At 47.8% G+C, this 17889-nt stretch overlaps 1 protein-coding gene across 1 annotated transcript in view; it reads left to right on the top strand.

The window, feature by feature from the left end:
• Positions 1-6669: 6669 nt before the first annotated feature.
• The window catches only part of TMC3 (transmembrane channel like 3), a 33781-nt gene continuing 22561 nt past the window's right edge, over positions 6670-17889 (top strand). Inside the window, exons 1-4 of the mRNA XM_032392107.1 lie at positions 6670-6758; positions 7947-8093; positions 11676-11751; positions 17326-17407. Of these exons, the coding sequence (XP_032247998.1) occupies positions 6670-6758; positions 7947-8093; positions 11676-11751; positions 17326-17407 (394 nt within the window). The remainder of the gene's footprint in view (positions 6759-7946; positions 8094-11675; positions 11752-17325; positions 17408-17889) is intronic.

Raw genomic sequence — 17889 nt, 5'->3', positions numbered from 1 at the left:
AGGCACAAGCCAGCCTTAAATGATGAATGTGCTAATTCATTCCGTACCTTTCTGGCACATTCGTTCATACTCCCTGGCCCCACCGTGTCAGCTCATCCCAGAAGAGGTCAAGCTGGGAAATCTATTTCGGCCTTGACATTTGGATTGGAGGGGACAGAGCAGAAAGGCTATGGACAACAGGAGGGGGATAGAACAAGTTTAAATGAGGATGCCAAAGGATTTCTGGCAGAAGAGAGAAAGAACAGGAAAGGGTCAACACAGCTTTCAGAATAAACCATCCTAGATTTTAGCCAGCAAAACTTTGTTCGTGCTTTCCTCCCATTTCTGTGGCTGGCCGTCTCCACTTTATGACCATTTGGAGATCATTTGAAGTCCATTCCATAATTGCTCTCTTGCTAAGCTTCCTTTATGCAGAAAAATGATAATGTAGTTAGGATGCTTTCAGAAGTCCCGGAGGAAATTAATTTGTTTACAGGATGGTGTATCGTATGGTTAAACCAACAAGGAAAAGCAGGCGGCCCTCTCTCTTCTCGGCCGAGCTGAAGGGTGGCTGAGTGAAGTCACTAGGCAGGTGATGTTTGCAGGGTCCCCGGGACGCTCGTAGTGGCTCTCTGTCTCCAGCTGCCCCCACCAGACAAATGTCCCACTGCCATTCTTTGGAGTGGGTCGTTCTCAGATGCTCCCCACCACGGCGCTGTTCTCAGTCACTCTACGCAGCTCTCCGCCCTGATTGTGTTTGTCTTCCCGGGACTGAAGCGTGCTGGACAGACAGAGGCCCTTCTGCAAATCAGTCCTGCTACTTCCTGACCTGAGCCCTCCCTCCTGAACCTTCTCTCTCCGCTTTGCCACCACCCAAGTGGCTTCCTGGCACTCGGGAGTTATTCCTTCTCCCTGAGCGTTACCTTGAAAGTGAATCACAACCACATTCAAGCAGATGGCATGGGGGCTTAAGTCTCGGGGCACAGAATTAAAATACAATCAACTTAAATCAATGATAGGCTTGTATCACCTGACCGTGCAGTTCACATAAACTCTCCAAGTGACAGCATTTGACTGCACATTTATAGTCTCCTTCCCCTGTGCCAAGCCACAGGTTCCAGATTAGCAGCGTAGAAATTTAATAAGACCCTATCATAATTAGTGATGGTCTGTCTTCCTTTTGTAACTTCAAGGAAAATACCACTTAACAAATTTCTCATCTTCCTGCAGTCAGGCTGGGACCACCTGCTCAGTCTCATGGTCCCAGCTCGTTCGACTGGCAGCCTGTTTGCCTGTGCGCTCTGGGAAGGAATCTCTGCATCTCTGGGCCTTGGCAGGCTTCTTCCCTCACCCACAGCCGACCGCAGTGAATGTGGACATCCACTGAGACTCTGCACAGGTAATCGGCCCCCGCTCAGCCTTGTTTGTAAGATGCGTCTGCTTCTTAGAAGGAGGAAGGCATATTTTAAAGTTTCATTAGTAAAAATAGCTATATTAAAGTGCACACAGAGCATGTCTATCATGTAGTTAATACGTAGCTTTGCAATATACTTTCTTTGCAGATTCTTTACATGAATCAGGTCCGCTGTCATGAAATAAATAATTTCAAAACCGGTCTAATCAGCTTTCACGCTGAAGTTAAAATAAGGTTGATGATGGTGTTACGATGGTCGTAACAATGGTCCATATGAAATGACTGAGCTCAAACCTTTCCAGCCATGCTTTCGTAGTGGGGTTGAAATGATAATACGATTATAGACACAACAATAACACATACGTGTCAGTTTGGGGCTCTGACTGCTCTCCAGACACCGGGCTAGGCCCATCGTACGCAAGAGCATCCACGTTACTTCCCGTCTACAGTGGGGACGTAAAGGCTCACCGACAGTCCTCGATTACTCCCAGGTAACCCAGCCGTCCAGCAGTGGCGTTGTGTTTAATGGCTGGACTATTCGACCCCAAGGTCGTTACAAATGATCTTGGTAGATGAGTCAGATTCTTAGGAGAAATGGAACAAGTGATAGACTCAGTTTTTACTATTCACACAAGTTAGAGTAAATTCGGTCTTTCTTAGAGAAAGATAAAGTACGTAAACCTTTTTTTTTTTTTTTTTAGCTTTTTTGAAAAACTGTAAAATCCCTGATTTGTAAGGAAGACCCTCATGGCCTTCGTGTGTCCAGTATTTAAGATGAGAATAGAATTCACACGTGAACACTATTTCTGGGCACACACGGGGCAAAATTGAACGCTCCTCATTTAAAAATCAACAAGAGACATAGGCGGACCTACAAAAATTAGCTTTAACTGCAAAGAAGGAGACAGAGTTCGAGAAGAAAAACTGGGAGGAGGAGGGCTTTTAATTTTTTAAGTCTTGCTTGGGGAAAGTAAAGTAAATGTTAAGGGAGAAATTGCTTTGCCCTTTAAGGAAAAGGACTTTACAAGGTCATTATACAACAGGAAACGCTATGTCAAAACAAGGTGAAAAGGGATGTCCGTGGAATTGAAGGGAAAAAAATGAAGAGCATTTTGTTAAGAGAGGATTTAAAAATACCACACTTAGACTGAGGCAGGAACCCGGTACACCTCTTGGTTGGGTGGTGGGTCCACGTATGGTAAAGATATTCTGTCCCGGACCTGCTCTGCTCTGTTGGCGTGGCCGGTCCACAGATGTTCTTTGGGCTGCCGTCTGCTGTGTGCTCCCCCCCATCTCCACAGGGACCTGGAGGGAAAGCGGCCAGGAGGCTGCCGGTCCCCAGAGACAGCATCGGCTGTGCTTTCAACATGTCCCTGAATATTCGGGTGCATACAATCTAAAAATCATTAAAGAAAAATCGCAGCCAACTTTTAAGTGGTTGCTTCACAAGGAACTCAACTGCTTGCCTTTATCCCGATTTTTGAGCAAGTTCGATTCTCTTTTTCATTTCCAAAGACGGGGCATGCGTTTAAATATAGTCCTCTATACAAAAGCGTTTCTTTCCTTGAGAAAGCACGACAACAGAGCAAGGCAAGGTGGCTTTAGAATCTGTGTCTTAACTGCACCCCATCTGCTGGTCAGCTCCTTGTCTGCAGGGATTCTATGGGGTGGTGACAGTCTGTCTTCACTCGCTGCAGGGGCCACGGAGGCCAAGGCCCAGCCCGCCCGCCTGGCCCCACGAGGAATCTCTCACCGGCTACGTGAGTCATCGTGCATCACGTGACCCCTGATGGACCTCTCAGGGTGTCTGCTCAGTTTCAAACTTATTTGCAGCTGATGAGTTCACGAGGAATTCGCCACCAACAAAACCATTCGCTCTCATGTCTCGACAAATTCAGTTTGTTATTCAGAAAAGTGGAAACAATCGTTTACTGAGCCTCCCCCCTGAATCACCTCTTCCAGACCCAAAACGTAGTTCTCAACTTCAAACACAAGGCTTTTGAGTCACTGAAGCAATATCCTGGGCATGTCCGCACATCTCAGAAATGGAAAAGTCTCTCTTGTAAAATGCAAAGATGAGAACATGGTGCCGTCGTAAAGGGAGGCTAGCATTGCCCATGGGACTCCTACCTTACACTCCGAGATGTGCTCAGGGGCGTCACTGTCTCAGAACAGAATTCCCTTAGCGGGGGGAAATATTATTTAATCGATGACATAGGTTATGAATGTTTTTGTTCCTGTAAGCTAAGCCATCTGACGAGTTCTATTAAGACCTCCTGGGATGCATAACAAAATGGTTTGGGTTTTTTTTTTTTTTCCGATGAAAAAGATTTGCAGGTTCTACAAATAGATCTTCGATGGCTCCGTCTCTCCCTTCCCCTTCATTACCTTCCTTCTGCCCCCACACAGATCCTGTAAGCAGTTGGTGTAGGAAATAAATAATGGTTTTTTAGCTCATTTTGACATTGGATCCCTTTCTGGTTTTTTTAAGTGCTTCAGTTGTGAACATTTGAGGGACCTGTAGTCATTTTGTCTGTAGACACAGGCTGGCCTGATCTAACATCATCCAGAGCACCTAAAGCCTCTAATTAAATTGTCGGAGGATGTGCAACGCACGCAGGGTAATTGATCCCCTTGCATTCTGGGAGCGGCATCCCCTGTTTGTGCTCGCTCTGCCTGGCCCCCAGGGCCCTGGGGAGCCTTGGGGAAGAGAATCAGGGTCCCAAGTGGTGGGCTGCTGGGAGCGAGGAACAACAGTAACAGCCTCTCCTAGAACTCATAGCCAGGATGGATGGCAGGTGGACTTCAAAGGGAATTTTTTAAAAATCAGACCAAGGAAACCAGAGAGAGATCACAGACAAATCTGACCACATTAAAAACTCATTTTTACTAGTAACAGTAATAGTAATAATAAACCATTAAATCCACACACATGTAAAGAGAGCGACTTCCATTTGACAACATAATCGAATTTTTTATGATATTCCCTTTGATCCAGTCATTTTACTTCTGGAAAACTAATTCTAAAGAAATGATGCTAAGAGCCCAAAAATCACTGGTGGCACAAAAAAAAAAAAAAAAAATGCACGTGGAGGGATAGCATAGATGTGTGAGAAATGGGGCAAAATTTGAGTATTTCATGTTCTAGATAGAATATTCCACTAAATATTGCTGAAACATGTTCACAAAAAATTGAAAAATAACATGGAAATTGCTTTAAGTATAAGACTGATGGAAAGGTAAGAGATTCATATATACAGTAAAACTGAAAAATATACAAATAGTCGGGGCGTTGGTTAAGCGTCTGCTTTTGGCTCAGGTTATGATCTCAGGGTCCTGGGATCGAGTTCCGAATCAGGATCCCTGCTCAGTGGGAAGCCTGCCACTCCCCCTGCTTGTGCTCACTCTCTTTCTCTGTCAAATAAATAAATAAAATCTTAAAAAATATATATGTGCACACATATACATATATACACATATATAAGCATACATATGCAAAGAAGAGACAAAAATGCTCAAAATGTTAATACAGAGGGGCCTTCAGAAAAAGTAGGATGAAAAAAATCTTTGAAATGCTCAGAAATAATCCCTATAGGTAAAGATCTCTAAAAGAATGTAAAAAAAAAGGGAGGGTGGGTAGAAATAATCCTATTATGGGCACTATTTTGTCCATCTGACAAGCACAGATTTTATGTAGTGCTACGAGACAGAGCATCTGGCCCCATGGCCTCGGGCAAATTGGCAGACAGGTGATCTGGTCTCACAGGTCCCAGGGGCCAGCTCTGGCGCTGGCCTCTTCTTCATTCCCCTTCCTGGAGCTCGAAGTCCAAACACCTGTCCGAGAGTCCGTGAACCTCAGGACCCTGGGCTGGGGCTCCGGCTTGCCTTTGGCCGCCCAGTGTGGGGCAGACCGAAAAGCTACCTAATTAATTTGCTAATGAGTCAATGGAGGAATGCATACATAGGAGAAGGCAGCCCGTGCCCCAACCCCATACCTAGAGGGGCTGATGGATTTTCTGCCCACCCACTCGTTTCTTCACCCGCATGAAGCTAGTGCACCAGGTGGAGTGCTCGACGGAAAGAGACCTTTCTGTTTCAGCCCCACACCTTCTTGTTAGTGAGTACAAACTGCAAACAGACCATTTTGTGTATTTAAGCAGAAAATAGGGTTTTATATCATGAAACTGTGGGAAAGTCCTGGATTTGGGGATAAATTCTTTGGTGGAAAACCCCAGTGAATGACTAGAGAGGGGAACATGCAGGTGACAAGGGGACTAGGTAGCTTTCTACCTAGGAAAGGGTTGGAGCAGAGGCTGATGTGTCCCCAGGGACTGGCCTGCGCGGGGCACTCCGTCTTACAGCAACAGGTGATTTGTTTTCAGGATACCTGTGTGAGCATCTACTCTTTCCAGTTCTTGCCTTCGCATTAAGAAACTCCAGCGGGCCTCTTAAAATCTCTTCACCCCGTTCCTCATAGGATTATCCTGCTGATCAATGTGGCCACACTTAGAAAATGTAAAATATAAGAAAATGTCAATTTGATTATTATTAATATCACGCTGAAATCTTTCGGGGAGACGTGTCATTATTTCTGAAACATACTTGTAAATGATGTTGGGGGAAAAGTAAATAGATAGGAATAAAGCAGAGGGAGCAAAATGTCAGCGACTAGAGGATCCAGGCTGGGGGTTTGCAATATTCGTGGTGCAACATTTCTGGGGATCTGACTTCTCTCCAAGTGGAAAAAGAAAGCTGAGAAAAAAATGTAAAAACCATGTAAGACGTTATGACTTCCTCTCCTGGACTCTGCCGTTCGAACACAGGCAAGATTCTTACTCCAAGCCTCTTTCTTGAGAGGTAAAAACGAGAAAAAAAAAAAAAAAATCTGTGCCCTGCGTTCTGTTTTGTCAACACCAGTCACAGGAATAGATGTAAAGCGCTTTGCAAACCGCAGAGCCCCGTCTGGGTGCGCGGGGTCACAGATGTGAGCCTCTGGGCAGCACCTAGCGATCCCTGCTTCAACCTGGCCAAGCCTCCCGCCTTTGTCTGCCCAGACTGCAGCCAATCTCCGCTGCCGCGGCCACCTCAGCATTACATTACGCACAACTGGAGTCCTCGCCAAGGACCAGCTGCCGACGCGCACTCTTGCTCCTGAGAACCAGCGAGCACAGCGACTAGCAGCTCCCCTGCAGAAGCCTCGGCTGGAGCAGACCCCAGCGGCCGGCCTCCTGGGACCCTGCCGGCCCCTAGAGGTCACTGGCAGCAGGGCAGCCCCCATGAAACCCTCAAAGGCATCCCAGAACTACCGAAGCATCCGGAGAAATACCAGCCAGCACTATTTCTACCAGGAGTCCCTGCTGCTCAGGTGAGTCGGCCCCCTCCGTCGGCCGGACAGTGGAGGAACGGAGCCCAAGTCACCCCAGAGCCTTGCCTGCATCTGACCAGAGGACAGAGTCCCCATCCCGCTCCCCTCTCCTTCAGAATGAACTCAGAAACTCCTTTCTCTGGGCTTTTGTACAATGGGGCTGGCCACCTGCTTATTGACCAGGGGACCCGAATCCAAGGTACACCAACCTGGCCCAACCCACAGGCAGGCCTTCTCTGATTTCTCTCTGTTGACTCAATCGGTGATGTCAAGAGAGAGCAGATAATCCATCTCTCATAATAAATAAGGTGTCTGTTGGAAAGGGCTTCAGGCTAGGAACAAGTCGGGGAGTACTGTTCGAATCTGTTAGGTGTTTATAAAGGTATATTAAAACCTCCATTAATTTGGAGAAATTGGAGAAAATTCTCCTATGAGTAAGTAAAAACCGTCTGAATCCGGGAAAAGCAAAGGAATTATTTCCTCTTACTTATAAGGACATCATTGATCAAATAGCAGAATACTCATCTCCTCCTGAAAAGTCGCATTAAGATGAGCATATTAATTGTTACTGGGAATAAATGTTGCTACATTGTGGAAAAACAGTTCTCTCACACAGTAACTCTTTCCCTGTAATATCTGCCCACGTAAATCTGCTTGGCTACATTCTTGTTTCTAGACGTTGCTGCCCGTTCTCCCTCCACTATCCCAGTTTCCAAGAATGGAAGTGGGCACGCAGGGAGGGGTCTCTGGATGACAGCGTTTGGCTTTTCTTTATTTTGCCTCCAGAGCTGGGGGACAAGGAGGAGCCCTGTCTCTGAAATGAGCTGATTATTTCAATCAGCCTGGAATAGAAATTGTTTGGCCACCAAAAATGCTGCTATTCAGGAATTGTTCATATAAGCACCCTCTTGTCTCCTTCTATGACATCTTCTGCTAAAACCTTTCATCCAGACAAACCATTTTCTTTCACTGACCGACCAAAGTGACAGATGCCAATGAATGTGCTTCAGTGGTTGTCCAAGACTGCCCAATTCTCTCTCTGCCTCCCTGGGTCCCTCTCCCTCTACACATACAAACTTCAGACAGATGACCCTGGGGCAGCAAGATGCTGAACGTGCCCCGGGCAAGATCTTTGCTGGAAGCAATTCTACTAATCAGATTTCCTCCTTAATGCCCCGATCCATTCAGCAACTTGGATGACAGCTTTAATGCTGATGAGACAGGGGACAGCAATGATCCAGAACAAATCTTCCAGAATATACAGTTCCAGAAAGATCTCATGGCAAACATTCGCTGCAGACCCTGGACCATGGGACAGAAGCTGGGAGCACTGAGGTAAGGGCTTCAGCAGCCATTATTGATTATTGCAAATATGCTTTCCACAAAACCTCCCTGTCCTGCCCAAGAAAATGAGCACAAAGACCCGCGTGAGAGTGGCGGGCAGGCACTCTTGATCTGACTCAGAGAAGTCACAGGGGCCTCGAGGTGGCCAGTATCTCTGTGAGTGTGTGTGTGTGTGTCTGGGTTGGGTGTGTGTGTGTGTTGGTGTTTGTGGTTTTCTACCTCCCTTTCAAACACTAGATTTTAGCATTGTGTCTAGAGGTGAAAAAAATAACCAAACTCCCAGGAGACAAGTCTATAAGCCAGAATGAAAGCTGATGGTAATTTCACCTGCTGGGCTATTACTCCTTCTGGGGGGAAACCAGATTCTATGGGAAACCAGAAAACGATGATGCTAAGAGTCGCACTGGACAGCCTGTTTAGATAATAGATAATAGTGAACAGCTAAAGAGTTGCAGACGGGCTGCCTGAATTCGAATACTGCCTCCCAATCCTTAGCTATGCGGTGTTGGGTAGCTTTCTTAATTTCTTGGCCACTTTTCTTTCTCTTTAAAGCTGAGGTGATGGTGCAGAATGGCACCCGCCTCCTGCTTCCAAAACTGTGCCGCATTAAGCAGGCAGGTGTTTGTTAAAGATTCAGAATCCCTGATTGCCCTTAGAGCTGCTGAATCAGAAAGTATGGGGGGGGGCAGTATCTTTAACATGCATTCAGGTGGATTCTTCCGTATACTGAAGTCGGAGACCCACGGAGAGTTCCAGGGTTAAACGGGACCTCGCGCCATCTCTGATACGCGGTAGTCACACCCCCGCCAGTGAGTCCTGATGGATGATGCTGACGCCCGGGGTCACAGCAGAGGGAGTTAATTGAATGGTCAAACCGAGCTACTCTGACCTATCAAGTGCAGAAACAGACAGCAGCCCTGATCACTGGGCACCCAGCGTGGACAGGATCAGAACCTTGCTAGTGCCCCTTTCCGGATGCCAAGCACACAGCCCCTCTTCCCCAGGTCGGCCATCAGGCTTTGCATTTCTCTCCCATCAAATCGCAGCTTTGTCAGCTTCCCCCCTGCAGGCATTCTCTTCCAGGCTGGCCCAAGAGGCAGCCGGCTGGTCCTTGGATGGCTCGGCAGATGGCTGAGGGCGCCTGTCGTTTGTCGTCTCAGTGGTTTCTGGCTAATCCTCCATGTATGATATCGGCTCCCCCCACATCTGTTCCCTTGAGTGAGGATGGCAATTTCAGATAGAAAACTGATACTCAGAGATGTGAAGTGGCTTACCCCAGGATGCACAGCCTCCAGGAGCTGGCCCTGAGCTTTAAACCCAGGCTCTCTGACCCTGACCAATGTTCTATTGAAACAGAGGAACTCCGCCAAAGGAATCATTGCAGAAATTTATCCTAAAACAAAAGGTCATGTGCTGTATCAGAATTTTTTAAAAATCGTGCAGAAATGCTCCTGCTGATTGCTTATTGAGGCTTAGAAGGAGTAATTAGTAATTACTAATTAGTAATTAATGATCATTAATTATTAGTAAGAGACTAAGTGTTTTCGACCTGCAGGCAGAGCACAGCAAATGATAACTTTTCTATCAAAAGGGCAAACCTGGGGCGCCTGGGTGGCTCAGTCGTTAAGCATCTGCCTTCGGCTCAGGTCATCATCCCAGGGTCCTGGGATCGAGCCCCGCACTGGGCTCCCTGCTCCGCGGGAAACCTGCTTCTCCCTCTCCCACTCCCCCTGCTTGTGTTCCCTCTCTCGTTGTGTCTCTCTCTGTCAAATAAATACATAAAATCTTTAAAAACAAACAAACCTACAAAAGCGTAAACCAGGCCTTCCACGCTGACGCCTGGCCAGGGGCTCAGCCCGGGCACCAACAGGGCCCCACTGGCTGCCGCGGCCGGCTGTCAGGCTCTCAGAGGCGGCTTGTCCTCTGAGCACCTCCATTCATCATCCCTTGGCCCCCACGTCTCCTCCCTCGTCACCTTGAGAAGCTGCTGGAGCAATGCCTCACTCATTGGACCTGCTGAGGCGTCTGGAAAGCACAGAGACCACTGAAGCCTGACCGGGTGGGGAGCCAGGGAGGGGGCGGACGCAGAGAAAAGCGGGGAGCCCTCGCTGAGTCGGCAGCAACAGCCAGCTGTCTGGGAGGGTGCGGTGCCGGCCCACGTCCCTCGTGGGGAGCAAGTGGACAGTGCCCTTGAGTCAACATGGGTCTGTGCGGAGGCCCAGGTGACGTGGGTCCTCCCTGGTCCCCCAGGTCCAGCCCCACCCTCTCGATACTCTTACCACCACCACTCTCTCCCAGTTACTGTGGCCTCAGGGCTCCTTCGCCCTGTTAGCGAGGGCTCTCCCAGCGCCCTGACTCTGTCTTATGTACCTTGTGTCCTGCTCTGCTTGATCCAAGTCAGTGTGCAGAAAATGTTTGCCGCAAGAAAATTATAAACCATGAGATGGAACAAATTATTTCACTTGTATAGGCCTCTGTCTTTTAGATGCTGGGCAGGGTCGGGCATCAACCCTCACCCCTGCCTGCATTTGTGGTTCTGACCGGAATGAAGCCAGGGCATGGGCGGGGCCCGGGAGCTGGGAGGATGGCAAGGAGGGCACAGCGCCCCAAAACCCAGCAAGCCCTCTGATTAGCTCACGGTTCCCTCGGTGGGAAAGGGAGTCAGCCAGTTCCTGCGTCTCTCGGGGAAAGACTCAGCAGCAGTGCGTGTTGCTAAAAGGCTATTGGGGTGTACACACAAGACTCCCCAGCAGCGAACGGGGCAGACTGGAGATCGAGGGACTCCAAAGAACCAAGCCCTTCAGCACCGAGCATAATCAAGGGGAGGGGGGCTGGCCGGGGATAACGAGGGTCTCATCAGCGCTGTGTCAGATGAGGTCACCTTGAAGGTGACATTCACCTCTAAGGGTCCTCGACGGCTGTCTGTCCCACTGGTGCTAATATTAATTGTCGAATCCTGCTATTCCTGTAGGTGTGGATTTAACCATCTATCCCAATGAATTCAGTGCATTTCAAGGATTAATCATTTAGGTGGAGACATCGGGTCAGCTCACCAAAGTGGTCAGTTAGCGTGTCAGCAGTTGGTGTAGGCTGAATCAGGTTCTTTGTGGCTATGTAGACACTGCCCTTTCCTCGAGGCAGGTTCCCCGAGGCTAGGTCTGACTTTCTCTGACGCTGCAGGAGGAAGGCTGCTGAGGTTAAGGGGAGGGGTGAGACCCCCTAGTGCCCGCTGCCAGGACTCCCCCACCCCGCACCTGCTCATGATCGATTCCCAGACAACAATCAGGGAAGGGCTTTAAGAACTCGTCGCAACTCATTTTGTCATTGATTCATCATTTTCTAAGAATTTATCCACTTAAGTGGTTTTATTTTTTTCAGGAAGTATTTTCTAAGGGAGCTTTCTGGTTGCCGGAGGTCAGGAAAAGAACGATTCGCCTCTCTGCATAGCCGCGTCGTGCCGCGGCATCGTGTCGCTCACCTTTTGCCCACCTGCTCCCGTCGTAGTTCCGCACGTTTTGCCAAGATAGCAGCTATGATAAAATTGTGCTCACTGTCGTGTTTTTCTTCTCTCAGGCGAGCGAAGGAGATTGTGCTGAAGTTTGAAGGGAGGCTGACCAGGACCCGCGGCTACCAAGCAGCAGGTGCAGAGGTGAGAGCGTGCGCGTTCACGGGCACTCCCACCCCCTCTTGTGGTCTTGGGGCCAGGAAGCTGTGGGCCACTGTGCCTGTCGTTGCACGTGGGCTGTGCCCATCAACCACTGCAGCTGGAGAGCAGTGCCGTGAGCTGCAAGGTCTGCATGTCCCAGAACCTGGAGCTTAGTCCTGGATGTGGTCACCTACCGATTGCACATGACCCTGGGTGAGCCTAACTCATCCGAGAAATGGCATCTTCCCTTGAGAAAATGATCTAGCATCCTTCCTGACTTGCTCCCACCCGTAGGTGTAGGGTTTTTTTTTTTTCACTGCACGTCTTGCAATGAAAAGTTACAGATATATTCCAAAGCTCACTTTATAATTCAATGCTAAGGTTTTTGTTTGTTAATTTTTCCATTCAGTTCCTTAATGCTAAACTTTAGTATATATTGAAGTTATCTGTTTAGAGAGACATTACAATAATATTCATAAATGTTTAGAAGACAAAGAAAAAAATCATGCCCTTATATAGTATCTTTTTTTTTAAATCTCACATTCTAGTCACTGAATATATAATTTTCACTGAGAGTATTTATAGTATACAAGCTTTTTTGTCTTGCTTCTTTTTTCACTTAACCCCACACATAACAGAAGGATTTTTCCATGTTCTCTGTATTGTTTACACATAATCATTTTCCATGACAGACAGACATACATTAACTTAATTAGTTATTTGTCTGCTGGTGAATATTTGTCTGTAATTTTCCACTATTATTAATAACTCTGCAAAGAATATCTTTGCACATATTGCTTTTCCTACCTTTCATTTGTTTATGTTTTTGAAGATTTTATTTATTTATTTGAGAGAGAGAGGGAGGATGATCAGGGGGAGAGGGAGAAGCAGGCTCCCCACTGAACAGGGCGCCCAATGCAATACTCAGTCCCAGGACCCTGGGACCATGACCTGAGCCAAAGGCAGACGCTTAACGACTGAGCCACTCAGGCGCCCCTTTTTCTTACCTTTTAAAATTCCTCTCCTAGGATAAATGCCAGAACTATAATCACTGTAGAAAAAAATATAAGTAATTTTTTGGCTCTTGATAAATATTAATAAATTATTTCCCAAAACCCTTGATAGTTGATCTTGCCATACACAACAAGTATACTGTTTCATAATATTTTTGCCAATAGTGGATATTGTATTTTTTTAAAAGTTTGTTATACTTTAACAGACAAAAGATGCACCCTTTTTAGATTTTCTGAAACAAAAAAGTATTCTTTTTTTTTTTAAAGATTTTATTTATTTACTCATGAGAGACAGAGAGAGAGAGAAGCAGAGGCAGAGGGAGAAGCAGGCTTCCCGCTGAGCAGGGAGCCCGATGCGGGACTCGATCCCAGGACCCTGGGATCACGACCTGAGCCGAAGGCAGACGCTTAACCGACTGAGCCACCCAGGCGTCCCTCTTTTTTTTCTTTTTAAGATTTTATTTATTTGACAGAGAGAGACAGTGAGAGAGGGAACACAGGCAGGGAGAGTGAGAGAGGGAGAAGAAGGCTTCCCGCTGAGCAGGGAGCCCGATGCTGGGACTCGATCCCAGGACCCTGAGATCATGACCTGAGCCGAAGGCAGACGCTTAACGACTGAGCCACCCAGGTGCCCCCAAAAAAGTATTTTTAATGAAGTTTACATTAAAGCTGGCCATAAATTTTACTTAACTGAAAAAGTATAAAATCTCAAAGGATCCCTAAGGTTCTGCCTTGGCTGTCCCCTTACTTTCCATAGACTCTGCCTGAAAACTCGAATCGAGTCCTATGACCAAGATTACCCATGACTGCTTGCATATGCCTGTCACACTATGACGGAGCTTATGGATGAAATACAGAAAACAAAATTATCTTTTGAATAATAAACATATGTGCTCCCTCCTTATTTCCCCTAAACAGACAGTATGAAATGCTATGGGAAAACACTTGGAAATGCTGGAAGGTCCTTCACTTGGGTTCAGACAACCTGTCATATGTAAGAGTGAAAAGTACTGCAACTTTTAGTCACAGTAAGATCAATATGGATTAAGGTGTAATTTGATAATGGGCTGAATTATTAGAAGCAGGGTGTTTAGAATGAGAAAAGGGAATCTGAATTTTCAGCCTCACCTAAGCTTGCCCCAAGGCTTTCTGCCGGCACCAGGCCGACCCAGCTGCCTGCCTTTCTAGGATCAAGGGCCCCACAGAAAGTGGTTCAATCCAGTTCAGTTTAACCCGTGTGCCACGCTTTGTTCTAGACCCTGGGGTAATGAAATAGCCCAGACTCGGCTTCTTCTGTCTTCTGGAGACGCAATAAAATGCCCAAGAAAAATCATTCTCCCACAGCGTCTTCTTCACACTTTGGTTCTTCCCCTCCCCATATTCAGAACTGCGTTCCTCCACCTTATTTTACACCGGAAATTTTGATATTCTGCTCCAGCTGCCAGGTAGAGAAAACTGAAGGTACCTAGCCAGCCGGAGCACTGCCTACAGCCCGTCTATTCATAGTCCTTGGATTATATGCTGAAGACGGTAACTGTTTTCCAAACAGTAAATTTAGCGTAATACAGCTCCCCATTTCCGTGACTCCCAGCACCGAGATCCCGGTCCCCACTCACAGAGCTGCCACACCAGGCATCCTGGGAAGCCGCCCCTACCCCCCGTTTCCAGCCTGCATCCCCCATTCACGTGGATATCCACTCAATGCCAGCTCACTCCCGACAGTCTGCCTTCAGCACCAGCACATGTCTGTGTTTCTGAAGGAAGCCAGGTGTGAGTGTGTGAGAGCACGGGGACCCGAGAAGTCCCTCCGGCAGGAGTCAGGACACCCAAGTCCCTCTGCTATCGGTTCCCTGCTCTGGCTTTGGTTTTCATGTTTGATTCTCAAAGTTCCTTCTGGCTCTAATAGTCTATGTTCTTTGTGTCTCACACCCTACCAACAAAGGAGGTCACCGTTCCCGAGAGCCTTCGTGATGTGATTTGGCACCTGCCCATGATGGTATATACACAGGCAGGTCTTCCTTCTTCCATGCACATCCCCCGTAACCCACTCTTTTCCACACAGGAGCCGTTGCAATCCTCGAAACAGGAAACTGCTCGTGCCAGGCCTTACTTAAGATAATGATAGATGAGAGAGAGAGAAAGATACACAGATAGATACAAAGATACACAGATAGATACATAGATACATACACGGATATATAGATAGGCTTTCATTACACTTAGAATTAAATCTAACTCCTTCCCATGACCCACCTGATCTGGCCATTGCCTTCCTGTTAGATCTTACCTCACTTACCCCTCTTCCATCCTCTGCAGTGAAATGCCCAGCATGTGCTAACTCACAGATCTTCCTGGCTGCCCTGCCCTCCTAGATAGTTCTTCTACTAATTTATTCTTTTTTGGAAATATCGATTCCTTTTCATTCAAGTCTCAGCTTATGTGTGACCTCCCCAGAGGGACCTCTCCTGATCCCCTTCTTTAAAAGATCTTTCTCCTCCATCCTAATGGACCATGTACCCCTGTGGCGTTGACTCATCTGAGGCTGCCTTCCCTCCACCTGGATGTAAGCTTTGCACCCGCTGACATTTTACATGTCTTGTCTATTTGCATCCTCGGTCCCGGAAACACACACAGGTGCTCAGGACATGCTCGGAATGAATTCATCTTTCATAAACTGTAATATGTGTTGTTAGAACACCTTTATTCCAGGCGAATTTACAGGACATTCCAAACAGGAAAGAATGAGCTTATTCTTATTTTTGGTACCCAATAACCCAGGCCCACAATTAAGACCTATTTCTTCCAAGTTTGGCTTTTGGTTTTGCTTTGGTATGTTTTTGCGTTGCTCTTAAAACCTCAAATCATTTCAGAGTTCCAGAGCTTTCCATGGAGATTTGGTGCCAATCAAGAGAAGCATATCTTTCTCATGCCTTACCGAATCTTGGCCATCAACAAATCACGTTTTTCAATCACATTTACCTCTGGGAAGCTCCTTGAGGAAGCTGGTGTAGATCTGCATTACCGGAATGAGTGTTGGAGGTTCAGGGCCCTGGAAGCTGAGTTGGGGGCCCCCTGACTTCTCGTATGAGCACCTGAGGCTGGGGAGGAGGGTTTGTCTCTTACCTACAAAAGTTCCTCTGCTTTAGTGTGTTCCAGCACTGAAATTCTCATTGAAATTCAACCAAAATTTAAACTGAAAGAGTAACTCTGAATACCACTGATTGAATCTTGCTTCTCATACAGATGAGGAAATTGAATCCCAAAGAAAGAAAATCCCTTCCAAGGAGCGCATAGTAGGATAGCAGCTGCTCTGGGGCTACAACTCAGGTGGGCCCCCCCCCCCAGGGCCTCTGACACTTCGGGACTTCACTCCCAGTGGGCCAGAGACTCAGAGGCTTTCCAACACCAAACCCGCCCCCAAGGATGTTTGAGCACCCTGCTTCTGCATGCCATAGGGGATGCAAGAGCAAAAGCTCTGGTTCCCCTCCATGCTAAAGCACGTGTGCCACGAGGAAGATCTCAAGGCAACACGAGGTAGGCTCTGATCAGCATTACAGGAATATCGATTGCTGGGAGGTTCACAGAAGGAAGGGTCTATTTCTCTCTCCAGCGAAGCTACATGAAATCATCATGGGCGTGGTTAGGTTTGAGCCGGGTCTGGAATCATGCACAGAAGACGAACAATTGCAACGTCTGATAAAATTCAAACAGATTTTCATTTACAAGCAGCTGTTCTGGCCTCAGCAGACACATCCCGAAGGACATTATCGTGCGTGTCTGCATCGGGACCATGTGCCGTCTCAGAGTTCAGAATGTCGTAATTACATTTGCGAGCCTTCTTTCTGCAATGATATCATTTGCTTCCAACACAAACCCAGATTGTTTGTGTGTTAAAATGAACAGCCTGCTGATACTTGTGGGAGAGCTGAGCCAGTGTCAGGGCACATTCTGCTTTGTTCTCCTTGGAGGAAAAGGGGGGAAAAATACAGATTTTGAACCCTTGGCAATTGCGTCTTAAACACACAAGACAAATTTCCAGATCTCACCGCTGGCAGTGGTGGCCGGGAGAGAGGGTGGGAGACAAACACAGCCGCAGGACAGGAGGCGCACGAGGGGCTCACATTCAGGGTGTTCTGGACTCCTCGTCCCCGAAACAGGGAACTGGGATCACCTGGGCAGTTTGCTGGCCACGTGGATTCCTGGGCCCTGCTCCCCAGAGCGGGGTCAACTGGGTGCATTTGGACTTTATTCCTCAAGTAATTGCCACTGCATTTAGTCCCCGGAGCAGGAATGGGAGGAGTAAGGCAGGTGTGACCCTGGAGCACGGGCACCTGGGTACAGCACAGCTCAGAGCCCGAAGCAGGTGCCGTCCCCTGAACGGGAGCACGGAGGAGACAAGGGGGCTGCTTTGGTCCTAGTATTGCCCAAAGTCCTGCAAAAGCATGATTAAAGCCACCAGACAGTGTGTCTGAGAGCCTGTGGTCCATTCAGGACCTTAGCATCCCAAAGTCATTGCCACGTTGACAAACTGTGACGTTCTCTCACCCTGCCCCCTCCTTTTCAGCTCTGGCGGAAGTTTGTGCGTCTGGCCTGTAACTTCATGGTCATCTTCATTCCCTGGGAAATGAGGATAAAGAAAATTGAGAGTAAGTGTGGGCACTCGGAGGAGTCGGGGGCCAGCGGCCTGAGAAGGGTCCGGGCGGCCCGGTCCCCACACGGCGCCACCAGGGCCCCGCGCACGTGGTGTGGAGCGGGGCTGGACGTGGGACTGGGGGACGAAGACATCTGTCCCACCACTGCCCCCGGGAAAACAGCAGCCCCACATTCACTGTGGCTCTGCTGTTCTGGCCATTCATTCGGGAGTCAGACCCAGCACGGACCCTGAAGGGTCAGGTAGAAAACTGCAGAAGAGTAAGAGGGTCACGTGAGCAACTGCCGAACAAAGCCTCAGAAATTTGCATTTTCTTAGCGTCGACTGGAACCGTTCAGAAAGCATGTTCTGAAAAATAAGTAAGTCGCATTCACAACATATTCACAAACAGGTACACACAGCACACACGCACGAAACACGCAGCAAACAAGGCCAGGAATACACCTAACAGTGAGTCTGTAGTGAAGAAAACTAAAA

Source organism: Phoca vitulina, unplaced genomic scaffold (genome assembly GCF_004348235.1).
Source record: "Phoca vitulina isolate PV1807 unplaced genomic scaffold, GSC_HSeal_1.0 scaffold65, whole genome shotgun sequence".
In the NCBI taxonomy this organism is placed as follows: domain Eukaryota; kingdom Metazoa; phylum Chordata; class Mammalia; order Carnivora; family Phocidae; genus Phoca; species Phoca vitulina.
Note: the sequence above shows the minus strand (reverse complement) of the source record. Positions and strands in the feature narration are given on the sequence as shown.